We start from the raw sequence: 15,354 nt of genomic DNA, 5'->3' as shown, positions 1-15,354 counted from the left end.
GTCTGTGGCATCACGTTCCTTGTGCGCCGGCGGACGACAATGTCTGAGGATTCCATTCAAAAGCTGTTTTGATTACGGTCCCAAGGCGCGTACACCTTGCATTGGCGGTCTGCCGTATATAAGAGAGGCTGCAAAAGTCACCTGTTGAGCGCATTACTGGTCCTGCTTCTCTCTTTCCACCACCCCTCTTTCCACCACGTTAGACCCTCATATACTTCCTCCTCCCCACTTTATATCTGTCTATATTTAAACCAGCACTGTAAGTTACCATTTGAATTGCGAATAGCTAGCTTGCGATATCCTTGCTGCCAAAAAACGCCTTTTGGGGGGTATCACCAATTAGGGTCACAACAAATTTGTGGAATGCTATAAAAATAGAATTGCTGTCAATATTACCGCATGTTCAAGTTAGAATAGCCCGTATTGAGACCCAGACTCGCGGACTACTCGCCTGCATCCCTCTAGCGTTCGTGATGTTTGAAGATTGTATTAAAACAACAAAAACAGCAGCGCATAGACTATAAGATTCTCTGTCTTTTGCTCATCCTTCTCGCATCCCCTTGACTTTTCTCTCCTTTGCTGTAGTATACCCTTCTATTTTTCATTATGCATTTAAAAGCTTGGAGCTCGGCTATTGCGTCGGTGGCAGCATGCGCCACGTACTGCTCGCTTCATGCGGCCTGCGACGCCACTGGCGTCTCGGGAGTACAATGGCCCGATTCGCGGTGTCAACCTCGGTGGCCTCTTTGTTCTCGAGCCCTGGATCACGCCGTCTCTGTTTGCGCAGTGGGCCAACATCACCAACTCGCCAGTCAATGACGAATGGTCTTACTGCGCTACGCTGGGCAAAGACGAGTGCACCCGTCGCCTGCATAGCGCACTGGAGATCGTGGGTCCAGGAGAGCGACATCAGCCAACTCGCATCACTAGGCATCAACACGATCCGGGATTCCGATCGGGTACTGGGCACTGTCGCCGGTCTACACTGAGCCATACATCCAAGGGCAGATCCCGTATCTGAAACAGGTGCTTGGCTGGGCCAGCAACTACGGCATCGAGGTCATGCTCGACCTGCATGGCGCTCCAGGCTCCCAGAACGGCTTCGACAACTCGGGCCGTCGCGGCGAGATTTCCTGGTCCAAGAACACCGGTGATGTCCAGCGCTCGGTCGATTCGACTGGTTGAGCTGGCCAGGATCGCCAACGAGTTCCCCATTGTTAAGAGCATTGAGGCTTTGAACGAGCCAGCAAACTGGGGGATTCCCAAGAGCACCCTCATTGACTTCTACCACCAGGCATATGCAAGGCGTGCGTGCCGTTGCCCCGCAGGTTTCACTTGTATTCCACGATGCCTTTTTACCCCAGGAGCAGTGGGGCGATCTTGTGCCCGCCAGCTGGACCAACGTCTACCTCGACACGCACATCTACCATGTTTTTGATGACGGTCTGCTGCAAGCTCAACGACCAGCAGCACGTTGAGAAGGCTATGCAGCGATGGCGCCAGGCTTGCGCCCTTCAACTACCGCACCCCAACAATTGTTGGCGAGTTCAGCATGGCTACGACTGACTGCGCTGGCTGGCTCAACGGCTTCCAGCGCGGCTCCCGCTGGGACGGCACCTACCTGCGCAGCACGCCAATTGCCAGCGGTGGCTCGTGCGCCGGCCAAGAGGATATGTCTACATGGACCCCCGAGAAGAAGGAAGCAGCTGGCCAGACTCGCCAGAGCGCAGTTCCAGGCGTACGAGAAGGCCAGCGGCTGGGTGTTCTGGAACTTCAAGACCGAGTCTTCCGATGCGTGGAACTACATCAAGCTAGCCAATGCTGGAATTATCCCGAACCCGCCAGTGGGCTGGTCCCTTAACGAGTGCCCCAACTAGAGGAAGGAGGAGGGGATGTGCATCAGGTTCCCTAAACGTCATATAGATAGCCCCTGTCGACGCCAATTAATTTAATGTACCTTCACTACAGTGACAGTGCAATCAGTGACTCCATACTCCCATTTATCTACGATGCATGGTTGCGATATGCGATTGATGGGTGACAGGACGCTCTCATTCAGACATGATGCCATCCTGCTCGATAGTTTGTTTATAAGATCGGACGCTTGTCAAATGAGCTTGGTTCATATTCCACACCTCTACTGTTGAATTATGTCTCACTAGTTGGTATTTTTTCGATAGAAAAAGGACGTTACTGAACGCAAAGGCAAAAAGGTAGTAGGAAACATGGCAGACACATCACTGGTTTATCGGGCTCATTTCTGACTTGTTTACACTTTTTTCTGAAATTCAAAGACATGTTCTTGCACACGCAGTATATTGAAAGGCTGGCCACAAGGTCACCCGCTCCCTCTCTTTGGTCACTGGACAACGAAGAGTATGGAGATGGCTGGAATTTCATATTTGTTCAGACGAGTATCTGGATGAGTCGAACAACATGAAACTGTTTATCCACTAATTACATTCATTTATTCTATAGTCTGGAGACCGATTGCGAAACATTTTCTTTCACCTCTACTCGATCCAAGCAATCAGTCCGACATCCATTTAGTCTGGCACACGACTTGTATTTTGTCTCTCACGTTTTCTTTCTAAACCTTTTTCATCACATAGACATTTTTGATAGCTACATTCTCATAGACTCGATGCGGTCAAGGCACAGCTTCATCCGCAACTTGGCCCTAGTGGCAGGTATGTTCTTGCAACGCTTTGCATTGGGCGAGGTATCCGGTGATGGCTTTATATACCCAGATGTGGTTTTCGGCTACAGGAGCTTTTTCAGGGCCCCGATTCACCACCGGTTGCGGTTGCCGCACACACAGCCTTGATTCCTGCTGCCGTGTCTTCCGCTGTGACCGAAATACCAAACCAGATCTTGCAACAGGTTTTGCAAACTCCAAGTCCAGCTTCGTCGTCACACGATAATTCAGTAGATGGAGACGAAGAGCAGTGCGTCCAAAAACGAAAGCAACAGTAAGTCTGTTGCGGACGCGCAGCATGCCACACAGAGCAGTAGTGTTTCGGGGGAGAAGCTGCGAACGGCTGAAGAAATCGACCAGGAGCAAGTCATGGCACAGAGGATACAGCGGGTGGCACTGGAGCCAGATCTACACGAGGAAATAAATACCTCCAATAGTGGTGTGAAGGCGCAGCACCAGTACCTGTCGGTTGCGCCAGCAGAAACTGCAGTGCCAATCCTGCCTGGAGGGAAAACGGGAAAGGTCGCATCAGATATCCGGCAGCAGCCGCCGTCTAGCTCATCAATGATCTACCATGGTCGCAAGATTGTGCGCGGCGTCAATATAGGAGGGTATCTGGTGCCCGAGTTCTGGATCACGCCGTCGATGGATTGCCAACTTACCTGAGCCCAAGCCTACTGATTACCTACAGCTCTGCAAGTACCTCGGGCCGGAGCGCACACTGGCACTGATGAAGCGACACTGGGATACATGGGTTTCCGAGGATGAGATCAGCCGGCTTGCAGGCTCCGGCATAACTCATCTGCGGGATTCCTATTGGACACTGGGAGTTTATCGAGACTGACGAGGGATTCGTTGGTGGCGGGCTGCCGTATTTCAAGCAGCTGGTGTACTGGGCCAACAAGTACGGGCTCAAGGTCGTGCCAGACATGCACACGGCGCCAGGGTAGCCAGAATGGCTTCGACAACTCGGGGACAACCCAGGGTATCAACTGGACCAGGGATCCAAACAACATCCGGCTCTCTAAGCAGGCGATGCTGAACATGCTGCGGTATATCTCCAAAGACCCGGTGCTGCTGGCGACAGTCGATGCAGTCGATGTGCTGAATGAGCCGATGATTGATGCGCTTGACTTCTCGCAGCTGTGGGAGTACAACACGGGTGCGCACTCGCTGATAACCAATGGGCTGAACAAGACGCCGCCCGTTATTTCCATCATCGACCGCGGGTTCAAGGAGTTCAGTTGGTGGCACGGGCGCTTCCCCAGGGACTGGAACTCGTACCATACCGATACATGGCTCGATGCGCACCTGTACCATGTGTTCGACCGCAATATCGACGACTGGCCCTTGGAGAGACATCTGAGTCTGGTGTGCAGCAATGGGCGTGACCTGCAGTCGAACGCGACCATGTTCCCGATAATCGTTGGCGAGTGGTCACTGGCGCTTCCGACGGCAGCGCTGGGGGGCAGAGAGAACGAGGCCCGGCGTAGGTTTGCCGAGGCACAGCTGGATGCGTACGAGAAGGGCGGGGCAGGGTGGTTCTTTTGGTGTCTCAAGACAGAGTCATCCCCAGAGTGGTCATTTTTGGACTCATTGGATCGGTCATGGCTGCCGTATCCGTTGACCACGCGGGCATTCCCGCCAGTGTGCCACTACTGAGGGACCCAAGGGGCAAACGTTTATACACATTGTTTTTCTACTTTAGGCTGTTCACACTATCATACCATAAATAGTAAAATCATCGGATCAGATCTGGATCAGCGATGGGCAGCATCTGTCGAGATAAACGAGCCCAGAGTTAGCGCTGTGAGCACGCCAGGGCGAATTCTGCACCTTTTCCAGCACTGTCAATTTCAGAAAAAGAAACCTCATTCACAATTATATACAATGGTACGTTGAAGGTAGATCAATTCGAGTCCGGAGCAGTCGCTATTGCGTGGATGCTGAAGTCGCCGGTGTTCAAATTTACATTTGTAGGGTGGAACTCCTCAGAAGCCTTATCCGAAGCAGGTGTGGTCTCCGGCCGGTGGCTGGTGGGCGCAGCCCAAGTCGTGGAAGCGCAACACGGTCATTGTTGGTCTGGGTGCGGCGGCAGTCGTTGCGTTCGTGTTCAAGAAGTCGGCTGAGCTCGAGGTAAGTGCCACAGCTGTAGCACTGCTGCACTCCTTCAGAGAATGTACCACGCTAATTGTTTGCTTGCATGCATGTTTTGTAGGAGCGCACCATCTACCCTCGCGTGTGGACCCCGTCGATGATGTGGTCGAAGCAGTTCAAGGTAAGGGACTACATCCATATATCTAGATCATATAGCGTTTAAGCGCAGATACCTGCAGCTAATTTGCTTTTCTGGTCTGTGTAGAACAACGACGACCCGAACTTCCAGCCGCCCAAGTCCCTGTAAGATTTAGAGCCTGTTTTCCTTCCTGGCTTATCGTTGCCCATCAGCGAGCGGCTTAGGTCATTGACAATATTATGAAACACCGAACAACGAATACATCACATGATATATCAGAAGCAAGGAACTGCGGCTTGAGCACTCGCAGCTGGCGATGAAGTTAGTCACCATCCCTGATTGCATATAGCTCAGCCAAAACAGCGTGGGCTTTGAGCAAATTTTTCCAGCGCGCATAAATGCGCCCCTAAAAGCGGCGAGTCAACGGTTCTTTTCTCTTCTTTTCTCTTCGTATTCTCCCACAGAAGACTTTTTTATTTTTCTAAATCGCTAGAAATGTCCGCGGACGAAATCGCTTCCAAGACACAGGAAATGAGCCTTAACGAAAACTGTAAGCATCGCTCCTTTGAAATTCGCCTGTAAATCGAACACGGTGCTAACGACACATTTCTAGTTTTGTTTGTCGACGAGGCCGCCGGCTCCGACGAGACTGGTAGCGGAGTTCAGACCGCGCCGTTCAAGACCGCTGTGGCGGCTGTTGCAGCGATCGCCGGCATGCCTGCTGAGAAGCAGGCGTCCTTCAAGGTCCAGGTGAAGAAGGCTGGCAGCGACGAGTATGCCGAGATCACTGCATCTGCGCTGAAGAAGGCCAAGAAGACGCATGACCTCAACATCAAGAAGGCGAAGAAGCAGGCCGAGCAGGCCGCCAAGGAGTCGGAGCAGGCTGCTGCCAAGCAGGCCGAGGAGCAGCGCAAGCTGGATGAGAGCAAGAAGATTGTGCTCACCGAGGACGCGTCTCTGCCGGCCGCCAAGCAGATCAAGATCCGGGACGGCGCCGCCAACCGCAACACGCGTGTCAAGGTGTTTGGGTGGGTCAACCGGCTGCGCGTGCAGGGCAAGGACATGATGTTCATTGTGCTGCGTGACGGCAGTGGTTTCCTGCAGTGTGTGCTGACCAACCGCCTGTGCCACACGTACGATGCGCTTACTCTAACGCTCGAGTCGACGGTTGCGCTGTACGGTGAGCTGAAGGAGGTGCCTGAGGGCAAGACGGCTCCGGGCGGCCACGAGCTGATCGTTGACTACTGGGAGGTTGTCAGCAAGGCGCCGGGCGGCGACGATGCAGTGACGAACATCCTGAACTCGGAGTCCGATCCGTCGATCAAGTACCACCAGCGGCACCTGGTGATCCGCGGCGACACGGCGTCATCGGTGCTGAAGGTGCGGTCGCGTGTGATGCGCGCGTTCCGCGACCACTTTGACAGCGCTGGCTACTACGAGGTGACGCCGCCGTGCATGGTCCAGACGCAGGTTGAGGGGGGCTCGACACTGTTCTCATTCAACTACTACGGCGAGAACGCGTACCTGACGCAGTCGTCGCAGCTGTACCTGGAGACATGCCTGCCGTCGATGGGTGCTGTGTACACAATCTCCGAGTCGTACCGCGCCGAAAAGTCCAACACGCGCCGCCACCTTTCGGAGTACTCGCACTGTGAGGCTGAGATCCCGTTCATCTCGTTCACCGACCTGCTCGACGGTATCGAGAACATGGTCAAGGACGTCGTGAACCGCGTGTGGGCCGAGCCGGAGACGCGCGCCATGATTGAGGAGCTCAACCCGGGCTTCAAGCCCATCACCGACGAGCCGTTCCTGCGCATGCGCTACGAGGATGCCATCAAGTGGCTCAACGAGCGCGGCATCAAGCGCGAGGAGGATGGCAAGGACTTTGAGTTTCGGTGACGACATCCCCGAGTCGCCCGAGCGCTTCATGACCGACACCATCGGCAAACCTATTCTGCTCACGCACTTCCCTGGCCCCATCAAGGCCTTCTACATGCCGCCCACCGAGGAGGACCCGCGCGTCACCGAGTCTGTTGACCTGCTGATGCCGGGTGTCGGCGAGATCGTCGGCGGATCCATGCGTATCTGGGACTACGACACGCTGCTTGCTGCCTACAAGCGCGAGGGCCTGGACCCGGCTCCCTACTACTGGTACCTGGACCAGCGCAAGTACGGCACGTGCCCGCACGGCGGTTTCGGCCTCGGCGTCGAGCGGTTCCTTGCCTGGCTCACCAACCGGTTCACTGTCAGAGGACTGCTGCCTGTACCCCCGCTTCGTCGGCCGCTGCATGCCCTGATCTCATCTCGGCTGTGTGGCAGGCGCCTGCCTGCTTTTGAAAACAAAAAATCTCCAATAAAAAGCTATTTGAACTCTTTAATTTCGGCCTTGCGCGCCTCTTTCTGCTCTGCTGTCTCCTTCCACGAGTACCCGTACGACGGATGAAACTCTGCGTGCTTGTTGGCTAACTCAAACGCGTCCTCTACGTGCTTGATACTGCTCAGCATCCGTGTTGAGATAATCGAGTACAGCGACGGCGCCTCGTAGACATTCCCATTCACCACATAGTAGATCGACACTGGCGTCACCTTTGTCGGGTTGGACCGCCGCTGCTTGGTGATGATGAACAGTGCTGGTGCTTCGTGGTATGTGACTGCAAACTCTATGCCAGTCATCTGCCGCAGGTCCAGGGATGCGTTCTGCAGCTCGTTAAACTGCGTCTGCATTCGCAGGATTGCGTTGTTGCTTGACGGGTCCCAGAACGGAGACAGGCCAAAGTACTCAAGCACATTGTCGGGGCGCAGGCCGCCGTTGGGTCCGATCCATTCTGTGAAGCGCCACTCGATTCCAGTTAGGTCGGTAGACATCCTATGAAGTGCAAAGTACAGCTGTGTTGCGCATGTTGGTGCAGCACATGCCTTTGCCATGTATCATCCTGACTCGCACACATTGGCTTTTGGGTGGGATCGAATCAGGGATTGATCACGATTAGTCCGCTGTGATGGATCAGAGCTAGTGACGCAATGCGGGGGTGTCTTGAGGCACAGGCAGGCCTTGGACAGCGGCAGGTCTGCTCTCTACTGCTGGGAATTCGCTTACTCATTTCAACTGTTCAATTCAAAAGTATGATATTCAAGCTCTCGGCGTCGCTGAGCGGACACTCGTCAGACGTACGTGCTCTCGCCGCCCAAGGCAACGACGCGCTCATTTCTGCCTCCCGCGACAAGACCGGCCGCCTCTGGAAACGCACCACTACCCACGACTTTGCTGAGGACAGCGTGTTCATCGGCCATACTGGCTACGTCAACTCGGTCGCCGTTCTCTCCGCCACTGCTGAGTGCCCCAGCGGCCTCATCGCTACTGGTGGTGCCGATAAAGGAAATTAATCTCTGGGACCCGACAGACCTGGCTCAGCCGGTGTCCAAGCTCACTGGCCACACCGACAACGTCTGTGCCCTGGCAGCCTCCAAAGACGGCAAGACATTGGTTTCTGGGTCATGGGACAAGACGGCAAAGGTGTGGGAGAACGGCGTGCTGAAGCATACATTGCAGGGACATGCACATGCCGTGTGGAGCGTACTGGTACTCGATGATGGGTCGGTTCTGACTGGTTCGGCGGATAAGACAATTAGGCGCTGGGTCGACGGTGTATCGAAGCATGTCTATACGGGTCACACCGACTGTGTCCGCGCTCTGGCAGTGCTGCCTGGGGTCGGGTTTGTATCGTCTGGCAACGACAGCGCAATTAGGACATGGAGCCTTGACGGCGCATGTCTAAGCGAGCTCTATGACCACACATCGTTTGTCTACTCGATTGATGTGCTCCCTGACGGAGCCATCGTTTCTGGCGGAGAAGACCGGTGTGTCAAGGTATGGCGCAACGGTGGGGTTGAACAGACAATTCTTGTGCCGTCGACATCTGGTGTGGGCCGTTGTGGGCTTGCCAAATCGGCGATATTGCCTGCGGCACCAGCGATGGCCTGGTCCGTGTGTTTTCCACTGACTCGACACGCCTAGGCTTCGGAAGAAGCGACCAAAGAGTTCGAAGCTGCAAATGCATCGTTCGCCATGAACAAGAAGACGATGGGCGGGCTCGACACAAGCAAGCTTGCCCGGCAAGGAGCGCCTGGGCCAGCCTGGCACCAAGGACCAGCAGGTGATCATGGTCAAAGGAGGGCACGGTCGTCGAGGCGTACCAGTGGGATCCAGTCGTCACAGAAATGGTCCAAGGTCGGCGAGGTTGTCGATGCTGTTGGACAGAGTCAGAAGCAGGTATTTGACGGCAAAGAGTATGACTACGTGTTCGACGTAGATATCCAGGAAGGCGCGCCACCGCTGAAGCTTCCCTACAATGTTACCGAGAACGTGTACTCGGCAGCACAAAAGTTCCTGGAGCGGAATCAGCTCAACATGGAGTTCCTTGACCAAGGTCGTCGACTTCATTATCAAAAACACTGATGGCGCGCAGATCGGTACCGACCAAAACCAAGGTGGCTGATCCGTTTACTGGTGGCAGCCGGTATGTGCCGGGTGGAGGATCAGCGGCTGCCTCACAGTCGGGAGATCCGTTCACTGGTGGCAACCGGTATATTCCTGGCGGGTCCGGACAGGCAGCCGGTGGGCATTCGGGAGATCCGTTCACGGGCGGCAACCGGTATGTCCCAGGCGGATCATCCGCAGCTGCGCTCTCTAGCTATGCTCCGCCGCGCGACTACATCATCAACAGGACAAGGTAACGCATCGGCGATCGTCAACAAGTTTGCCGAGTTCAACGGGCTGTTGACCCATGCAGGCGACAGCGCTGCGTTGACCGAGCCGCAGATCGAGGCAGTCCGCACTATTGAGGCTGCAGTGGTATCGGGCCAGGCTGTGTCGCCTGAGGCAGTTGACGTTGTGCTGAGAGCGGTACTGATGTGGCCAAAGAACAAGCGGTTCCCAGGGCTGGACTTGCTGCGTCTTGGTTGTGGCATCCTCCCCGGCTGCCTTCTCGCGTTACGTCGATGGCAAAGGGTTTGTGGAGATTGTTGGTGACGCTACTGGGATTTTTTCCCTCTTATCCAGCTCGCAGGCAGCGCTCAGCAAGGAGGACGAAATCAACCTGATGATGGGCGCCCGTGCCATCGGCAATTCGTTTGCACATGCAGAGGGCATCGATCTAGTCTGGGCATCACGCAGCGAAATCCTGAAGGCGCTGGACGACTCGTGGCACACCGCTGACCAACAAGAACCTGGTCACTGCACTGTCGAACGTGTACATGAACATGGCTATTGCTGCCACACAAAAGGGCGACGATGACGATGGACTCACGATTCTGTCGCCAGCGAGTCTGTTCCTGACATCTACCAACAACGCGGACGCGCAGCTTCGTTTGATCAACGTGTTTGGCATTCTGGCCGCCAAGTTCCCCATGTGCAAAGACAGCGCCAGAATCCTGGGCGACGAGATGATTGTCATCTTGGGCATCAAGGGCCAGACAGATGCAGTAAGGAAGGCTGCCAGGGATGTCGGTGCGTTCCTCAGTGCATAATGATTTTTGTTTATTGACATTAAACCGCGCCTATGCGTCTGGAATCTCACACAAGAGCTTTTGGTAGTTGCGGGTGGTGGATGTCGTCGGGTGCACAGAAAATGAGGTGCTCGCATAACCCGCGCCGCATGAATACCTCGCAGTAGCACACATTGAGACGGGTATCGGTGATGGTCCTGCTCTGGAGGTTGTCATGTCCGGTGCACATAGAACAGCTTGCTATCGATCTTCCTCGGAGACATGTACGGGTGCCCAGTGTCATTGATATGGCCATTCTCGATTGTGTCAAGACTGAACGGCTCACCAGTACCCTCCATGCCAGAATCCTCCATCCGCCACCTTGACTTGGGGCTCTATAACGTCGACCAAGTGGTACAGAACCGAGTCAATCCGCGTAGTGTTTGGCCGACTGAGCATTGCCACCCAGAGCTGGAACCGCCAGCGGCACACAGCGTCAGCGCTGTAGTTGAAGTCTGCCATGTCTCTGGACTGGACGTGGTAGCCATTTCTGACTGTTTTCTGAGAAAATGCAGAATGCTGCATCGCTGCTCAGCTTCAATATAGTGGTGAGCGATTTTGAGAAGCTCGAGTTGATCGAGCATGCCGCCTGTTTCAGCTCATCGCTGGCGGAGCCCTTTTTGCGCAGAACCTGTTTGCGGACCACCTGTGCAATGTAATACTTTGAGTATCGGATTCTCCACGTCTCAAACACCTGCTGCAGCAAATGGTGCTTGAAAATGTTGGCGAACAGCGTCTTCTTTGGCAGGTTTGGAACGGTCTGGACGATGTCAAGCAGCCAGTCGCTGATCAGCTGCATTGAGACGCCAGGTGGTTATCAGATACGAGACTGGCACCGGCTGGCTGTTGCGCTCAAAAAACAGGGCCCAGATCTGGAAGCCGTCGGTGGATGGTTGATACACAGCATCCAGGTAACACGGGCCAGTATCGTTCTCCAAAAAGTACTTCCACATCTCTTGCTGGAACTCCGTCCAGAACCCAAATGCAACCTTGAACGAGTCGGAGCCTGAATGAAACCGCTTATCTGGAGGAAATGGCACCTTGTTTCGCGTCCTGTACATAAACACATTGGAGCTGCCGATCCTTCGGGTCCACTCTTCGAGCGAATATATGTACTCCTCATTCCAACTTCCACAGTGGCTCCATTGCATGCTGTTGCAGTAGCCGGCGGCACGTTGGATTCGGATAATGGTCCAAGTGATGCTTGCCGTCAAACCCAGGATCCAGCACGACACCATGGTCGACCTTTTGGTAGAGTTTTGGAGATGACCCATTGAACATCTTGTCGCGGTACACGTATAACGAAACCATCCGCAGCTCTGGCGATTTAATGAGGATGTCGATTGGCATTGGCACAGTCACCAGGTTGTAGCGCAAGACCAGCGACCCTCCTGGTGATAGGCTCCTGTACAGCCAGCGTCTTATGCTCGTGTATGTGCGTATGGAATCCCCCGCACAATGCTGCCTGGTCGGTATCCTCGGTACCCACCATATGGAAGGGGCAAAGGCCTGGCACCACTACCTTTGTCTCGCCGTCTACGACGTCAGGGATGGTTTCGCCGTCTTCATGGTGCACTAGCCGAACGATATTTCTGTCAGCAAACTTTACGATTGCTGCATTAGGCGGGACACTGGCACCAGAACACGCTCCGGGTGCCAGTATATGCTGACTGGCTGATAGCCAGTGGCAAGGCCAGATGAGACAGCTGGTGGCTCTTCTTGTTCGGGCCAGCCGAGGCAGCCGAGGCAGCCGGGCGAGGGCCTGTACGGTGGCTTGGACGTGGTTTTGGCGGTATTGATGTCGTTTGCGCATTATTACAAACAGCTGAATTTGAGTACAATGAGAAAAGAAACGAGGATCGTTGTGAGGGTCGAGTGACGAAGCAGCCCAATATCCAGAGCTCACAATGCCCCAAGCTACGAAGCCTGCTTCTAATTACAAAGGATCAATCTGATTATATCTAAACAGTCGCAAATTGCGCGCGTGCAGCGTGGCTTAGCCCTGCCCATCGTCCTCGACGCGCAGCTCTCTACACTGCTTTCCACTGTTTTTTCAAAAACGAATTCTTTCGCATTTAAACCCCCCTTTTTCACTGATTCAGAGGAATGACCAAGGAAGAAGAGCGTCCCCGATCTGGCTCTGGACAAGTCGTCGGAGCAAGGGTTCTGCAGGTTCTTTAGCACACTGGAGCAAAAGGTGAACACGGTCCGCCATATTTGAGCGCTCCAATGGCGACTACTACAGCGTCCACGGGCCTGATGCCAAATATGTGGCTACTGTGGTTTATAAGACGCCTTCAGTACTCAAGATGCTGGGCAGCAACCTTCCCAGCTGCACAATGTCGCGCGTGGTCGCCGAGAGCTTTATGCGCGATGCGCTGCTCAACTACCAGCTGCGCGTAGAGATCTACGCCAGCGATTCCCGGCAGGGGTCGTGGAACGTGTCAAAGACCGCATCGCCCGGAAACCTGCAGGAGGTCGAGGAGATGCTGTTCCGGAACTCTGAGGTGGTGACAGTCCCGCTGGTCATGGCCGTCAGCGTCAGAGGCGAGCAGGTGGGTGTCGCGTTTGTGGATCCGGCGCAACGCAGTATCGGCGTGTGCGAGTTTGTCGATAATGATGTCTATTCGAACCTCGAATCCCTTGGTGATCCAGCTCAATGTCAAGGAATGCCTGATTGAGCAGCTTGGCGCGGCGCAGAGTCTGGAGAGTCGCAAACTGGTTAGCGTGCTGGACAGGTGCGGGGTTGTGATCACCAGCATGCAAAAGAGCAAGTTCACTGTCAGCAATATCGAGCAGGATCTGGGGCGTTTGGTGAACTCACAGGCACCGGTTGTGAGCCTGCCCGAGTATGATCTGAAGCGCTCGATGGGCGCGCTGGCGGCCATCATCGGCTATCTCAACCTCCTGGTCGACGAGTCAAACTACGCCAACTTCACTATCAGTACACACAACCTGTCGCAGTACATGAAACTTGATGCGTCGGCGGTCCAGGCACTGAACCTGATGCCGTCGCCCCAGGACGGGGCAAGCAAGACCATGAGCCTGTATGGACTGCTCGACCGCTGCAAGACCTCACAAGGAAAGCGTCTGCTGAAGCAGTGGCTCAAGCAGCCGCTTTTGTCGATTACGGATATTGAGGACCGGCTTGGCTTGGTCGAGCAGTTCTTCATGAACATCGAGTGTCGCGAGACCCTGCGCAGTGTGAATCTTGCGCAGCCTGCCGGACTTTAAACGTCTGTCTAACCGATTCCAGCGCGGGTATGCTACGTTACAGGACATTGTGCGCGTGTACCAAGTGGTTGTGTCGTTGCCTGCGCTCTGCGATGTATTGGCCAACAACGGGCCAGTTGGTGGACCAGTACTACCTGAACGATTTGGTGTCCATTGCAAACGACCTGGAGTCATTCCAAGGCATGGTCGAGACTGCTGTCGATCTGGAGATGGCGGACCAGCACGAGTTCATGCTGAAGGCGGACTTTGACGAGGGGCTCCAGGAGACCAAGGCGCAGATGGCGAAGGAGATGCACACAATCGTCGCTGAGCAGAGCCGAGTGGCCAGTGCATTGGGGCTTGATATGAACAAGAAGCTGAAGCTCGAGAAGCACTCGACGTTTGGGCACTGCCTAAAGGTCTCGCGCACTGACGGAGCCAAGCTGCGCAAGGGGACCAAGTACATTCGAGCTGTCGACGCTCAAGACAGGCGTGTACTTTACGACACCTACCCTGCGTGATGCCAGCCGGATGTATCGCGACCTCTCCTCCGATTATGACAAGGCTCAGTCGGCACTGGTCAGGGAGGTGATCAAGGTTGCAGCGTCGTACTGCCCAGTGTTGGAGCGGCTCAACACGACTGTTGCCCATCTTGATGTCATTGCCAGCTTTGCCGAAGCATCAGCAACAGCACCGATCCCGTATACACGGCCAGTGCTGACAGAAAGTGGCAATGTCGAGCTGGCTGCCGCTCGCCATCCTTGCCTGGAGGTGCAGGAGGGGATCAGCTTTATCGCGAACGATGTCAGCATGACTAAGGGCGAGTCGGAGTTTGTCATCATCACCGGACCCAACATGGGTGGCAAGTCCACGTACATTCGCCAGATTGGTGTCATTGCGCTGATGGCGCAGGTCGGCTGTTTTGTACCGTGCGACTCGGCGCAGCTGTGCATTTTCGACTGCATTCTGGCGCGTGTGGGTGCAGGGCGATGCACAGCTCAAGGGCGTGTCGACGTTTATGGCTGAGATGCTCGAGACCGCGTCGATTCTGAAGACGGCGACCGAGAACTCGCTGGTGATTATCGATGAACTGGGTCGTGGCACCAGCACCTACGACGGATTTGGCCTGGCATGGGCTATCTCGGAGCACATTGTCAAGGAGATCAGGAGCAAGTGTCTCTTTGCCACCCATTTCCACGAGCTGACAGAGCTCGAGAAGCTGTACCCAGCTGTGAATAACCGCCATGTCATGGCAAGGATCAGCAGCGGGCACGTAAGAGGCAGCACAGCGGGCCAGCGCGAAGCTGACGCTGCTGTACAAGATTGGCAAGGGCGTGTGCGACCAGAGCTTCGGCATCCATGTTGCAGAGCTGGCGCAGTTCCCTGAGTCGGTGATCAAGCTTGCCAAGCGCAAGGTGACCGAGCTCGAGGATTTCTCGTCGGTCAACAGTGAGCCAAAGAAGCAAGGCGACAGAATTCACCAAGGCCCAGATGGCGAGCGGATCCAAGCTGATCGAGGCATTCCTGGCCGAGCTGGTGGCCACGCCTGGATTCAGCGACATGGCTGGCAAGGATGTTGCGCAGCGCGTCGTTGAGCTGCGCGCCAAGTACGACTCGCAGATCACGGCCTAACCCATGGGTAATGGATGTTATCGAGACATTG

At 54.9% G+C, this 15,354-nt stretch overlaps 7 protein-coding genes across 7 annotated transcripts; 4 read left to right on the top strand and 3 right to left on the bottom strand.

Annotated features, from left to right (window-relative positions):
• Positions 1-673: 673 nt before the first annotated feature.
• DL89DRAFT_294560 (glycoside hydrolase) lies at positions 674-5,102 on the top strand (the record flags this gene model as incomplete). The annotated part of the gene is made up of 15 exons (XM_040890531.1): positions 674-893; positions 931-959; positions 991-1,155; positions 1,187-1,311; positions 1,492-1,674; positions 1,724-1,844; positions 3,146-3,316; positions 3,366-3,452; positions 3,538-3,615; positions 3,644-3,936; positions 3,967-4,345; positions 4,603-4,656; positions 4,694-4,834; positions 4,917-4,976; positions 5,061-5,102. 15 exons carry the CDS (start codon positions 674-676, stop codon positions 5,100-5,102), a joined length of 2,148 nt encoding a protein of 715 aa, XP_040741893.1.
• Positions 5,103-5,429: 327 nt separating this feature from the next.
• DL89DRAFT_294559 (asparaginyl-tRNA synthetase) lies at positions 5,430-7,271 on the top strand (the record flags this gene model as incomplete). Its single annotated transcript, XM_040890530.1, has 4 exons — positions 5,430-5,484; positions 5,548-6,772; positions 6,816-7,197; positions 7,254-7,271. 4 exons carry the CDS (start codon positions 5,430-5,432, stop codon positions 7,269-7,271), a joined length of 1,680 nt encoding a protein of 559 aa, XP_040741892.1.
• A 147-nt stretch (positions 7,272-7,418) lies between these two features.
• DL89DRAFT_202901 (MED6-domain-containing protein) lies at positions 7,419-7,790 on the bottom strand (the record flags this gene model as incomplete). Its single annotated transcript, XM_040884009.1, has 1 exon — positions 7,419-7,790. A coding segment is annotated over one exon (372 nt), but the record flags the coding sequence as incomplete, so codon positions are not given.
• A 230-nt stretch (positions 7,791-8,020) lies between these two features.
• On the top strand, positions 8,021-10,834 carry DL89DRAFT_269188 (WD40 repeat-like protein). Its single transcript, XM_040888194.1, has 9 exons — positions 8,021-8,298; positions 8,336-8,856; positions 8,950-8,993; positions 9,040-9,097; positions 9,142-9,347; positions 9,401-9,664; positions 9,732-9,892; positions 9,942-10,090; positions 10,158-10,834. The coding sequence occupies exons 1-9, from the start codon at positions 8,058-8,060 to the stop codon at positions 10,458-10,460; spliced, it is 1,947 nt and encodes a 648-aa protein (XP_040741890.1). The 5' UTR covers positions 8,021-8,057; the 3' UTR covers positions 10,461-10,834.
• DL89DRAFT_41126 (uncharacterized protein) lies at positions 10,696-11,179 on the bottom strand. The gene has a single exon (XM_040891635.1). It carries the CDS (start codon positions 11,060-11,062, stop codon positions 10,814-10,816), a length of 249 nt encoding a protein of 82 aa, XP_040741889.1. The 5' UTR covers positions 11,063-11,179; the 3' UTR covers positions 10,696-10,813.
• Positions 11,180-11,248: 69 nt separating this feature from the next.
• DL89DRAFT_259261 (uncharacterized protein) lies at positions 11,249-11,752 on the bottom strand (the record flags this gene model as incomplete). Its single annotated transcript, XM_040885676.1, has 1 exon — positions 11,249-11,752. The coding sequence occupies one exon, from the start codon at positions 11,750-11,752 to the stop codon at positions 11,249-11,251; it is 504 nt and encodes a 167-aa protein (XP_040741888.1).
• A 423-nt stretch (positions 11,753-12,175) lies between these two features.
• DL89DRAFT_275535 (DNA mismatch repair protein) lies at positions 12,176-15,286 on the top strand (the record flags this gene model as incomplete). The annotated part of the gene is given in 9 exon segments (XM_040889322.1): positions 12,176-12,270; positions 12,603-12,675; positions 12,701-13,099; positions 13,134-13,660; positions 13,698-13,806; positions 13,829-14,110; positions 14,163-14,699; positions 14,719-14,937; positions 14,981-15,286. 9 exon segments carry the CDS (start codon positions 12,176-12,178, stop codon positions 15,284-15,286), a joined length of 2,547 nt encoding a protein of 848 aa, XP_040741887.1.
• Between the last annotated feature and the right edge of the window lie 68 nt (positions 15,287-15,354).

The sequence above is a fragment of the Linderina pennispora genome (genome assembly GCF_002104995.1).
Source record: "Linderina pennispora strain ATCC 12442 chromosome Unknown DL89scaffold_11, whole genome shotgun sequence".
NCBI lineage: Eukaryota > Fungi > Kickxellomycota > Kickxellomycetes > Kickxellales > Kickxellaceae > Linderina > Linderina pennispora.
This window is presented reverse-complemented; position numbering and strand designations above follow the sequence as displayed.

Coding starts and splice junctions, on each gene's coding strand:
- DL89DRAFT_269188 (XM_040888194.1), top strand. CDS start 8,058: ATGATATTCAAGCTCTCGGCGTCGCTGAGCGGACACTCGTCAGACGTA. Junction 8,857..8,949: donor TTGTGCCGTCGACATCTGGT/GTGGGCCGTTGT, acceptor CGACACGCCTAG/GCTTCGGAAGAAGCGACCAA. Junction 9,665..9,731: donor TACATCATCAACAGGACAAG/GTAACGCATCGG, acceptor TGCAGGCGACAG/CGCTGCGTTGACCGAGCCGC.
- DL89DRAFT_41126 (XM_040891635.1), bottom strand. CDS start 11,062: ATGCTCGATCAACTCGAGCTTCTCAAAATCGCTCACCACTATATTGAA.